The sequence below is a fragment of the Puma concolor genome, chromosome D1 (genome assembly GCF_028749965.1).
Source record: "Puma concolor isolate L17-30 chromosome D1, mPumCon1.1.hap2, whole genome shotgun sequence".
NCBI classification, from domain to species: domain Eukaryota; kingdom Metazoa; phylum Chordata; class Mammalia; order Carnivora; family Felidae; genus Puma; species Puma concolor.
In genome coordinates, this window is record NC_141676.1 from 106705856 (window position 1) to 106719035 (window position 13180).

At 39.8% G+C, this 13180-nt stretch overlaps 1 protein-coding gene across 1 annotated transcript in view; it reads right to left on the bottom strand.

The window, feature by feature from the left end:
- Nucleotides 1-13180, bottom strand: part of DLAT (dihydrolipoamide S-acetyltransferase) — a 29786-nt gene that overhangs the window by 5781 nt on the left and 10825 nt on the right. The window contains exons 8-11 of the mRNA XM_025928640.2: nt 7867-7934; nt 6250-6342; nt 5789-5896; nt 1926-2041 (exon numbers count right to left, since the gene is read on the bottom strand). Of these exons, the coding sequence (XP_025784425.2) occupies nt 1926-2041; nt 5789-5896; nt 6250-6342; nt 7867-7934 (385 nt within the window). The remainder of the gene's footprint in view (nt 1-1925; nt 2042-5788; nt 5897-6249; nt 6343-7866; nt 7935-13180) is intronic.

Here is a 13180-nt window from a genome sequence, read left to right on the forward strand (position 1 = left end):
AGATGTCCTCCCAGAGGGGGATGGCCAAGGAAAAAGCATGAGTAGGTTACTGTGACATCTGACAGGACTGAAAAATGGCTTAGAGTTCTCCTGGGAACTTTCAGAAAGAACTGATGGTGAGTACATAGAAAACTAGCTCCTTTTTAGGGAACCATTAAGATCAGCCTGGTCACTATTCACAGCATATTACATCTCTTAGTCATAAATAATATTTTTATGGGCATAAAAATATTAATACTGAATACTGATTTATCCAATATTTGTGCTGTAATCAATTTGATAGGATAATGGTGTGTGTGTGTGTGTGTGTGTGTGTGTATACGGAAAGTATAACAAAGCTAAATCTCAGCCTTCCTTAATACCAATAAGTTGATAAAGAAAATGAAAAACCCATAAAAGGCAAATGAACAATGTTTTTTAGAAATACAAAAGTAAATACCAGGGGGAAAAAAAACAGTTTAAAAGTTGTATTTGCCTCTTGGGAGTAGACCTCAGATTAAAAGTTGAGTAGGTTGGGGTGCCCAGGTAGCTCAGTCGGTTCAGCATCTGACTTCAACTCAGGTCATGATCTCGCAACTTGTGAGTTCGAGCCCCACATGAGGCTCTCTGGTCTCAGCACAGAGCCTGCTTTGGATCCTCTGTCTCCCTCTCTCTGCCCCTCCCCTACTCACTCTCTCTCAAAAATAAATAAAAATTAAAAAAATTTTTTTTTACCATACAAAGCTTGAGCACTGGGTGTTATATGTAAGTGATGAATCACTAAATTCTACTCCTGAAACCATTCTTTCATTATGTTAACTAACTTGGATTTAAAAAAAAAAAAAAAAAAAAAAAAAGTTGAGTAGGTTACTGTAAGCCAGGGAGCAATATTCTAAAAAAAAAATTTTTTTAATGTTTTATTTTGAGAGAGAGAGAGACACACACAGAGTACAAGTGGGGGAGCGGTAGAGAAAGAGGGAGAGTTCTGAGCTGTCAGCACAGAGCCTGGCATGGGGCTCAAACTCACAAACTGTGAGATCATGACCGGAGCCAAAGTCAGATGCTTAACCAACTGAGCCACTCAGGGAGCAATATTCTAATGTATACACTCTTATTTTAATAAAAATTAAATAATAACATAAAAGAATCTACATAGTACAAGCCTAGGCACAGGAGTCAGAATCCTGGTTCCAGTCACAGTTTTGCTACTTCCTAACAAATTAATCCAAGGAAAGTTATTTAACTCATTGAGCTTCAGGTTTCTTCATCTGTAAAATGGAAGTGAAAGTCCCTAATTCATAAGGTGGCCATAAGGATTAAAATGAGACAACATGTGAAAGACAGCACCATGCCAGTCACATGCTACCATATACTTTTTTTTAAATGTTTATTTATTTTTGAGAGATTAAGAGAGAGAGCACACGAGCAGGGGAGGGGCAGAGACAGGGAGACAGAGGATATGAAGTAGGCTCTGCACTTCAGGAAACAATATTAGTTTCCTGAGACGCAGATCTCAAACCCATGAACCGTGAGATCATGACCTGAGCCGAAGTCAGATGCTTAACTAACTGAGCCACCCAGGAGCCCCACATAATATTAACAAATATGTTTCTTGGTACTGTTTTCAATTTGCCTTCATTAAAGTTCAGCAGAATTAACTGGTAAATAAAAACCATTTCAACCTTGCTTTCTAAAGTTTGTTATCAACTTTAATTATTCATATCTGTAAATTTACCTTCCTTTCCTACACTCAAAGAATTTGTAGTCCTTCCTAACTGAACATTACCTCATCAACAGTTTTACATTGTTTTCAATCTGTTTTGCCTATGGAAGTCATCTCCCTCCTGTATTCCATTTCTCCGCACCCCCATACTCCTAGTTCTACATGAGAAACCACAAGAAAACTGCTGATGGATATACACCTTCCCCAGCAGTATCTTACTTACTGTCTTATAACTGTGTCCAGCCAAGAAGAATTGGCTTCAGGAACTTTTAAACATGCCAAAGCTGAAGCTTTTATGATGAAGTCATTGACAGAAATTTTGCTTCTCCCTTCTAACATCTGCAAAGACAAGAAACCATTGTATTTTCTTCAATTCTCTTCCTGAAGACTGAAACTATATCACCTGGTAGGGGATGTGAGAGGGGCAAACACAAATGTCCCGAGGTATAAAGGATGAAATGAAACTAAATTTGGTTGTTTCAACTTTTTTAACGTAGGTCTTTTCAGCCATAAGTTTCCCGCTAAGCACTCCTTTAGCTGTGTCCCATAAGTTATGGTATATTAAAAAGGCCGCCTTTTTCACTTATCTCAACAAAATCAAAAGTTGGTTCTTTGAAAAGATCAACAAAATGATAAATGTTTAGCCAGACTGACAAAGAGAAAAAGAAGACTCAAATTCCCAAAATCAGAAATGAAGTAGAGGACATTACTATATGCCCTACAGGAATAAAAAAGATTACTGGTAATACTATGAACACCTATATGCCACAATTAGCTAACTTTGAGAAAAATTCCTAGAAAGACAAAAACTACCAAAACTGAATCAAAAAGAAATAGAACCTCTGAATAGATCTAGAGCTAACAATAAAGAGACTGAATGATAATTTAGAAACTACCCACATAAGACAGCCTAGATCCAGACGGCTTCCCCAACTGGTGAATTCTGCCAGACATTTAAAGAAGAATTAGTATCAATTCTTCACAAACTCTTCCAAAATAGGGAACACTTCCCCACTCATTCTAGAGGTCAATATTAATCCAATACCAAAACCACACCAAGATATAATAAAAAAACAAAACAACCCAGAAAAAACAAAACTACAGACAAGTATAATTTATGAATATAGATAACAAAAACTCTCAAAAAAACTCTAGCAAACCAAATCCAGCAATACAAGAAAAGGATTATTCACCATGATCAAATGGGATTTGTCCCAGGAATGCAAGGATGGTTTAACATCTGAAAATCAATTAATCTAATAATGTCCTAATGGAATATAGGACAAAAATCACACAACCATCTCAACAGACACAGAAAAAGCAGACAAAATTCAACCACCACTTCATAAAAACTAGGAAAAGAAAGGAAGTTCCCCAACCTGATGATAAAACAGATCTACAAAAGCTCATAGTCGTCATCATCATACTTTAGTGGTAAAAGACTTACATCCCCTTAAGATCAAGAACAAAACAAAGACGTCCACTTCCAGTCAACACTTTGCTGGCCAGAGAAGCCAGCCAGAGAAGTTGCCCAAGAAAAGATATCCAAATTGGAAAGGAAAAAGTACAACTATGTTTGCAGATGACATGATTTTGTATATAGAAAATCCTAAGGAACACACTAAATAAAAAATAAGGTTGTAAGATACAAGATCAATATACAAAAATCAATGGTATTTCTATACAACAGCAGTGAACACGAAATTTATAATAGTATTAAAAAGAATAAAATACATAGGAACAAATTTAACAAAAGAAGTACAAAAACTTACACTCAAAAAATTATAAACATGATTGAAAGAAATGAAAGACCTAAATAAATGCAAAGACACCCCCTGTTCACGGAGTGGGAACACTGTTAAGAAGGCAATACTCCCTAAGTTGATTTATCGATTCCATGAAGTCCCTATCCCTATAGGAAATATCCAAAACAGGCAAATCTAAGATGGAAAGTAGGTAAGAAGTTGTCTAGGGTTGGGGAGGATGAGAGGGGTGGGGTGGGGGCTATGGCTAAGGAGAGAATGGTTTCATTTTGGGGTGATAAGAAGGCTCCAAAATTTATTGTGGTGATGGTCACAGAATTCTGAATATACTAAAAGCCACTGAATTATAAACTTTATATGGGTGAATGGTATTATATGTGCATTATATCCAAATAAAGCTGTTTAAGAGAAATGAATGAAATATTACATTCGACATATATTTTTCACGCCTGATTTTCAAATAAATTATAAAATAGCTTTAACATTTTGACAATGAAAGTAAGCAATCAACTTTAACCTCTGTGCCAGTTAAAAAGCTCTGTTAATGCTTCATTGCTTCATTCTTTCATGCATCTAATATTTGAGTACTCCGTTCAGACATAAAGCTCTAAAGCCCTGGATATAAAGCAGTGAAAAAAATGGGTAAAAATTCTACTCTCAGGGGGCTTACGTTTTTTTTTTTTTTTAATGTTTACTTATTTTTGAGAGAGAACGCACGTGCACAAAAGGGAAAAGGGCAGAGAGAGAGGGGGACAAAGGATCCAAAACAGGCTCTGCGCTGATAGCACAGAGCACAATGTGGGGTTCAAACTGTCAAACTGAGAGTTTGTGACCCAAGCTGAAGTCAGACGCTTAACCAACTGGGCCACCCAGGTGCCCTGGGGAACTTAACAATCTAAAGGGGTGGATAGATAATAAACATACAGCATGTAAAATAATGTTACACGATAAAGAAAAAAAATAGAGGAAAAGAACTAGGGGGAGAAGTGACCAGTCACCCCAATCCTCTTCCCTTAATTTTAGAATAAGGTGACCAGGAAAGACTAGAGAGGGTGATATTGAGTCAGATCCTTACGGTGGTAAAGGAGGAAGCCAGGTAGATGCTAGAGGGTGAATATTCCATGCACAGGGAACCTCAAGTGCAAGGGGCCTCAAGTAGGAGTACACAGGTGGAACATCAAGGAACAGCAAGGCAACCATTGTTTTTGCAGCAGAGTGAACAAGTGGGAAAAGTAGTAGGAGGTCAGAGAGGCTACAGATAACCTGTGTAAGGCGCTGAATGCTGTTCTAATGCCCTCAGTGCCACTGGCTTTTACTTTTCACTTCTTTGAAAACATCTTTCATATCCCTCTCCTACTCCATTCTTAATGCAACTGTCTAGTCCAGACCCTTATCATGCTAACAGGACAAGCATAACTAGTCTCTGCCATTAAAGCACACCACTATATATCTACTTAGACTAAACTTACTTAAAATATTGCTATCATCATGTCACTATTACTGGTTTCTTCATGTCTAATTCATCAAGTCCAAATTGTTCTGCTTGTAAACAAGGTCTTCCCTAAACCAACAACTGCATACCCACCCTAGAAAAAGGTAGTCTCTCTTCCACATCTGCAATACTTACTTCCTTTCTTGAAAGCATTTTACCTCTATGGTATTCCATCATTAGAATGAACTTTCTACAACTTCTTTGCAATTCAAACACATACTATTCTACATGGCTTAACCAAGTTTTTCTTACACCACTGTGAATTCCCCAACTACTTTTACTGGGTTCCTCCTCTGAATTCCTAGAACACTTAACCCATACAACATAATTTAGCAGACAAAGGACATTACCATAAAGAGACTGATGTACAAATAAGTATTTTTACTTTAATAAAAATTGCCTTCTCTGTTTTTCACATGCATTATCTCAATTAGATTATAAACTGAAACTCATGGAGAAGGACTATACCTTATTCTATCTTCCCAAAAGTGCCTTATACTAAACACTAAATAGGTAATTGGTACTTAACTGCAAACACAGAGTAAACATACTCTTATCTAGCTTATCTTATCTAGCTTCATGGGATCACAGTGACTGAGCTAGGCTACAATGGATCCAAGGCAAAATCAACTTTAAATAATAAGCTTTAATCAAGGATTAGAAAATGAAAATTGTCCAAGATATTCTCTCGGCAAGTTAAAATTATGAAGACACCATTTTCCAACATCAACTGGCATATTGGAACAAAAAATATGGGCAAAAATGTATATATTTAGTGGGGAAATACAAGCATTTTAGAATTTACAGAGTTGGAATTTCCAGACCTTTTACCTTATTAAGTTCTTTCCGTACCAACAAAACTTCTCCCATATTTACGTCAATGGAAAGGTAATAATGAGGTATGGTTTGCTTAGACTGCATTAACCGCTGTGCAATAACCTAGAATCAAAGACATTAAAACATCACTTGTCTTAAGTGGTTCTTTTCTTTATTACCTAATTCAGGACTCTGTTTGCCCCTTTACTAGCTCCCTGGTAATGCTTACCTCAAGCATTATACTGGAATATGGAGGACTGCACCGTAACCTGGGCCCCTTCTAGTGGTGTTTAATCAATAAAATGTTTGTTTTTCCCAAGTATCTAATTGGCCAAAGCAAACATCTTAAACTAGTCATCTATGATTCCCAACTAAAAAAAGTCTCTGTTAGTGTTTCAAACCATGAATGCAATTAAACAATCAGAGTAAAGACGCCCCCTATGGTGCTGGTTGCAGATTTAGGGTAATATTCTTACGCGACGAATGTTGCTGACTGGGACATCTGTGAAGACACCTGTGGGAACGGGTGCCACTCCTGGACCCGGGGCAGGCACAGCAGCTGCTGGAGCCTATGGGGAAGTAAAAAAGCTCTTAGTAACTGACTCAATCCTGGCATATACAACTGGGGCAAGTCAGTGACTCTACAGATGGCAAAGTACAAATTAGAAGGCTTACAGAAAATAGCTATCTCTATCCCAAGGGAGCAAAAGGGACTCATATTTGTACTGTGCTTACACAACAGTTCTGATTTTAATTTTTATACTTAGAATTCTGTAATCATGTCTTAAGTATCATTTTTCTTCGTTCAACGATTAGTTTGTCAAAATAATTTTGTATCTGCAAAATTACCTTCAAGAAAAACAATCAAAGCATTCTTAAACTGAAAGAAGTAGACATAAACATAAACAAGGTAATTATTTTTCTGGACAGTGTTAAAAAACAATGACAAGGGGCGCCTGGGTGGCGCAGTCGGTTAAGCGTCCGACTTCAGCCAGGTCACGATCTCGCGGTCTGTGAGTTCGAGCCCCACATCAGGCTCTGGGCTGATGGCTCAGAGCCTGGAGCCTGTTTCCGATTCTGTGTCTCCCTCTCTCTCTGCCCCTCCCCCGTTCATGCTCTGTCTCTCTCTGTCCCAAAAATAAATAAACGTTGAAAAAAAAAAATTAAAAAAAAAAAAAAAACAATGACGAATCTTTCATTTTAAAACAAACATCTAAATAACTAAATCATTTTCCTTACTTTTAGCTAATAATCTTAACAATTTAAACCAACTAAACACTAGTTGATTGGTTATGTGGATTTAATCCCTGTGTGGAATAATTAACCACATAAAATTCAAACTCTATTCAACCACCTTGTAAGCATGCTTTTAAAAACAGAGCCAGTCAGGGATGCCTGTGTGGCTCAGCCAGTTAAGCATCCAACTATAGTTCAGGTCATGATCTCACGGTTTGTGGGTTGGAGCCCCGTGTGGGGCTCTGTGGTGACAGCTCAGAGTCTGGAGCCTGCTTCAGATTCTGCTTCCATCTCTCTCTGCCCCTCCCCCATGCTCGCTCGGTCTCAAAAATAAGTAAAACGTTAAAAAAAAAAAAAATCAAAATAGGGCCTGAGTGAGAAGGAGGGTTTGTTAGGAAAAATTCAGTACCACTGGAAAAAAAAATTGGAATGCGTGTCAAGGTAGCATTATCATCTTTCCTTTTTTTTCCTTTTTAATGTTTGTTTATTTTTGAGAGAGAGTGCACATGATCAGGGGAGGGGCAGAGTGAGAAGGGGACAGAGGATCTGAAGCAGGCTCTGCAGTAAAAGCAGTGAGCCCGACGCGGGGCTTGAACTCGTGAACTGTGAGATCATACCTGAGCTGAAGTTGGACGCTCAACCGAATGAGCCACCCAGGCAGGTGCCCCTCATCTTTCCTTGTGAATGGTGAATGATAGCACATTCATATCTATATAGTGCTAGCCAGTGAAATTAGGCAAAACACAATTCTGGTCAAGCTATTTCATTCATAAATAATGTATGAAAGGGTCTAACAGGTTGGACAAAACATTTTGCAGGAACAAAGTGCCAAAAAAAAAAAGCCTAATGTAACTCACAGGAGCAGCTTTAGTAGGCACAAAAGAGTCGATATCCTTCTTGATGATTCTGCCTTCTGGTCCCGTCCCTGGAAGAGACGCATAAATATCACACATGTGACAGCACACCACTGGTTCCTCTGGGATATCGACACCGTGATCCTGAAGTGCAAGTTCCTAAGGGTTCTCTACCAAAGACCCTCTGAAGTGGCCACTGCTCTACTCCTGCACCTTAAAGTTCTCTCTAAAACAATAGCAGCTTTTATGCAATTATTAATTTTGATTCAGAGTGCTCTTGTTTGAGCTGTAGCCGTTCTTTTCTTAATTACTACAGCAAATGCTCCGTTAGGCGAATGTGATAACCGCTACGCTATGGAAACCCTGTGGCAGCAAATGCTCTTTGTTAAGTATTTCTCTTTCAGAGTTTTGTATCAGTTGTTCTTCATTTTTTCATGTCCTTTACTTTTAAATTGGGAAATAATGGCATATGGCTAATGCTGAATACAATTTATACCTCCAAAACAAAGTCTAGCTGCCTCTTCTCCTAGGCAGCTCCAAAAAAACCCTTTCTGAATCTTGAAATGGATCTCGTTTGAGTTCTAGATTCGTTTGATCGTAAAGAATTCCCTTTGTACAGAGTCGACAGGACAACTAGTTCAGATAATTTTGTCACCCCAAAATAGCTTGAATAACTCTCAGCTGCAATGATCTTATCTCTAGAATTGTTTCTTCCTCGTGTGGGCTCCATCACTCACAGCTCTGTCACACTTGCCAAGCCTCTAACCTGGCCTATGTCAGAGGCCTGGGAGTGAAGTGTGTGCAATGTCACACGTGAGGAAAAATCTTTAAAATCCTCTCACAACAGGCTGAGTTTTATTTTCACTCAATTTACTTCCTCCGCCCATCCACAACCAATCAGCTTTAACTTTAGACCCAAACAGATTCCTGAACCTTAATTCTAAGGAGATTCAGAATTTAGTTATTTAAAATACCTTTTATACTGGCCCACTTCTAGAAAAAATTTGGTCAAATTGATTCATCTTCCCCCAAGGCAGACTTTTAAAAGGATTCTTGTTGTACGCAGTTCGTCCCAACTCCTTTCCTTCATTATGAAAAATGAGTTGGCTAGGATTGTGCTTATCCTCACCCGGAGCTCTAGAACAGAGGTAGCAGTACCCCTATTAGATTCTCCTCTTTTATAAAAGACAGAACCCATAACCTCCCATTACCACCAAGGCTGATCTGGACACCACAGCCCCTTGAGAGGAGGAGACCTACAGAATCACCTGCCTTTGGTTGGGCTTCAGCCACCCTCAAGAAATTCCCATTAGGAGTCAGCTGAAATCTTTTAAATGTTTCTGTCCATCTCCCTACAGAGGCACAACAGGCCATCATAAAGCAATATGGTATAAAGGGAAGAACACCGGACTAGGAGGAAAAATGCAAGGCTGTGTCAGATAAAAATTAGACACAGCCTCTGTGCTGGTCTTTTTAGTCTCATCTATAGGACACAGGTTATAATGCCGGCCCCTGCTCAAAGGAATGTGTGAACACTGAAGATCAAATGGGATAGTGATGTGAAGTGCTCTGCCTCAAAGAAATAGAAAACAAACATGGGGACCTGGGAGACAAATCAAACTTGGACACTAGGGTTTAGGCTTTAAAACGGTTTCTGTCTGGGACACCTGGGTGGTGTCTGTCAGCACAGAGCCTACTTGGGACTCACTCTCCTTCCACTCCTCCCCTAAGCATGTATACGCTCTCTCTCTCAAAACAAATAAAAATAAACGTAAAAAAGAAAGTTTCTCCCCAAATGAATACAAGTAGTCATATTTGCTAAGTCATTTGTCCCTCCAAGAAGGGGGGGTGGGGGTGGGGGGGGACTAGAGGTTGAGTTCAACAGTTCACAGCCAAGGATTTAAATAACCATGCCTTCTTACTGAAATCTCTATCAAATAAATACTCTTAACAACAAGATTTGGAGCTTCTGGGTTGGTGAACACATCAATGTGCTAGGAGGGCAGTCCTCCGAGCGAGGGCATGCAAGCTTTGCACCCCCCCACCACAAACCACGCCTCGTCCTATGCATCTCTTCTACTGACTGCCCCTGCACATCCTTTACAGTAAACCAGTAAGTACAGTGCTTTCCTGAGTTCTGTGAGTCGTTCTAGTGAATTTTCATACCTAAAGTGGGGTCTTGGGAAGTCCTGACTTACAGCCAGTAGGTCTGAAGTATGGGTGGTCCCTGGGACCTGTAACTGGCATCAGAAGTGGGGCTGTCTTGTGGGGCTGAGCCCTGGGGGGCCCGATGCTAACTCTGGATAGTTAGTGTCAGAACAGGATTGAAGTGTTGGATACCCAAATGGTGGCAGAGAATGGATTGTTGGTGTGGAAAAAAAATACATTTGATGACAGAGAGGTGTCAGAAAACCCCACACAATCACTGATCCTCTCAGCTCGCTTATTCTAGACCATTCCTTCCTACTGCAAAATTTCTTCAGTCTCACCAAGACCCCCCACTCCACTGACTTGACCGCTCCCATCATCTACCATCTCCCTATCCCCTACACTTCCTCACCCAGGAACGGGTGGATCACGGTTATAGTCACTCCCTGGTCAAAATCTAAAATGTCTGCCGGTTCAAGGGAAACAAAAGCAAATATGAACTACTAGGACCTCATCAAGATAAAAAGCTTCTGCACAACAAAAGAAACAACAAAACTAAAAGGCAAGTATGGAATGGGAGAAGACATCTGCCAATGACATCTGATAAAGGGTTAGTATCCAAAATCTATAAAGAGGTTATCAAACTCAACACTCAAAAAAATAAATAATCCAGTTAAGAAATGGGCAGAAGAGAGGAGCGTGGGTGGCGCAGTCAGTTAAGTGTCCAACTCTTGGTTTCGGATCCAGTCACGATGTCACAGCTCGTGGATTTAAGCCCCACATCGGGCTCTGCGCTGGCAGTGTGGAGCCTACTTGGGATGTGCTCTCTCTCTCTTTCTCTCTCTGACCTTCCCCGGCTCATGCTCTCTCTCTTTCAAAATAAAAAAAGAAAAAAGAAAAGGGCAGAAGACATGAACCGACATTTGTCCAAAGAAGATATCCAGATGGCCAACAGAGACGATGCTCAACATCACTCATCATTAAGAAAATACAAATCAAAACCACAATGAGATACCACCTCACACCTGTCAGAATAGCTAAAATTAACAACAAAAGAAACAACAGGTGTTGGCAAGGATGTGGAGAAAGGGGAACCCTCTTACACTGTTGGTGGGAATGCAAACTGGTGTAGCCACTCTGGAGGAACATGGAGGTTCCTGAAAAAGTTAAATAGAACTACCCTATAACCCAGCAATTGTACTACTAGGTATTTACCCAAAGGATACAAAAATACTGATTCGAAGGGGCACATGCCCTCTGATGTTTATAGCAGCGCTACCGACAACAGCCAAACTATGGAAAGAGTCCAAATGTCCACGACTGATGAAGATATAGTATATACATAAATGGCGTATCACTCAGCAATCAAAAAGAATGAAATCTTGCCATTTGCAACAACGTGGATGGAGCTACAGTGCATTTTGATAAGCAGAACAAGTCAGTCAGAGAAAAATGAATACCATATGATTTCACTCATATGTGGAATTTAAGAAACGAAACAGATGAACACAGAGGAAGGGGAAAAAAAAGAGGAAAGCAAACCATAAGAGACTCTTAACTATAGACAACAAACTGTGGGGTGATGGAGAGAGGTGGCCATGGGATAGGCTAAATGCAAGATGAGTATTAAGGAGAGCACTTGTTGGGATGAGCACGGGTATTATACGTAAGTGATATAATCATTAAATTTTACACCTGAAACCAACTTTACCGTGTATGTTAACTAACTAGAATATAAATAAAAACTTGAAAAAAAAGGTCTGCCTTCTCAGTGCCAGCATCAGAGTAGCTTAATGCTGTTGGGGACAAAAAAAGTACACACTTAGGTGACCGATTATACTCTAAATTCAGAGCCACAAACCTGAAATAGACACATAAACTGCCCAGAAACTAAGTTATATTTCCTTCGAATTCACTTTCCCTGAGAATACTACCTAACAAATTCTCTAACTGCAAACCTCCCCATACTCAGTCTCCAGCCGATACCTTCACTTCAGACTTTCTTGATCAAACTGCAGCAATCAGAGTTATTCTCCTCGTCCTCCACCACCAAGCCTATAAATCCACCCCATATTCTCCTCTCTCCTATAAAAATAACACAAAATGTCCTTAATTCCTATCAAAAGCCAATCCTTTCCTTCCTACATTTTCAAAAACTGTTTCTTACCAAATTATCCTGCCCTTTCCTTACCATCTATTTATCCCTTTCTATCAGACCACTAGTTCTCACCAACACAATTTTGCCCCCCCGGGGGACATGTGGCAATGTCTGAAGTTGTTTTCCGTTGTTACAAGTGGGCGATGCTACTATGAATAGTGGGTAGAAGCCTAGGATGTTACTGAGCATCCTACAAAACACAAGACACCTCCCTCCCCCAGACAAAAATTATCTGGTCAAAAATATCAACTCTGCCACAGTTGAGAAACTCCATACTAGACCTCTTCTACTATCACTCACTCTCAAAAGCCCTCTCTTGAGCCCATATTCTCCTAAGCTACGTCCTATTTCTATGCCTTCCTTCATAGTGAAGCTTCTTAAATGACTTGTCCACAAAGCTATCTCCACTTCTCCATCCATATTCTACTTTTCGGCTCACTCAGACTTCCACCACACCTTTCTTTTGAAGTAACTGTTGTCAAGTCCCCATGTACCATCCTTGACTAAGTTCTGTTGATTCTGTCAAAAATGTATCTTGAAGCTGTCCATTTCTTTCCATTTTCACTGTCACCATGCTGGAAAAGTCACCACTGTCAGCTCCAGCAAAAGCCTCTTAACAGGGACCTTGGCTTTCACTTGACCCATCTGCATAAAGCAGCTAAAATGATCTTTTAAAAATACTTCCCTATTGGAGCGCCTGGGTGGCTCAGTTGGTTGAGTGCCCAATTCTTGATTTCAGCTCAGGACTTGATTCTGAGGTTGTGGGATCGAGCCCCATGTCAGGCTCTGTGCTGAGCAAGGAGCCTGCTTAGGATTCTTTCTGTTTCTCCCTCTGCCCCTCTGTCCTGCTCCACTCTCTCTAAAATTAAAACACACACACACACACACACACACACACACACACACACACACACACACACACACACAGAAACCAAAAAAACCTGTCCTTATTTTAATCTTTTAGTGGCTTCCTACTATGCTTTAATAAAATTCCAATTATACAATGACCCA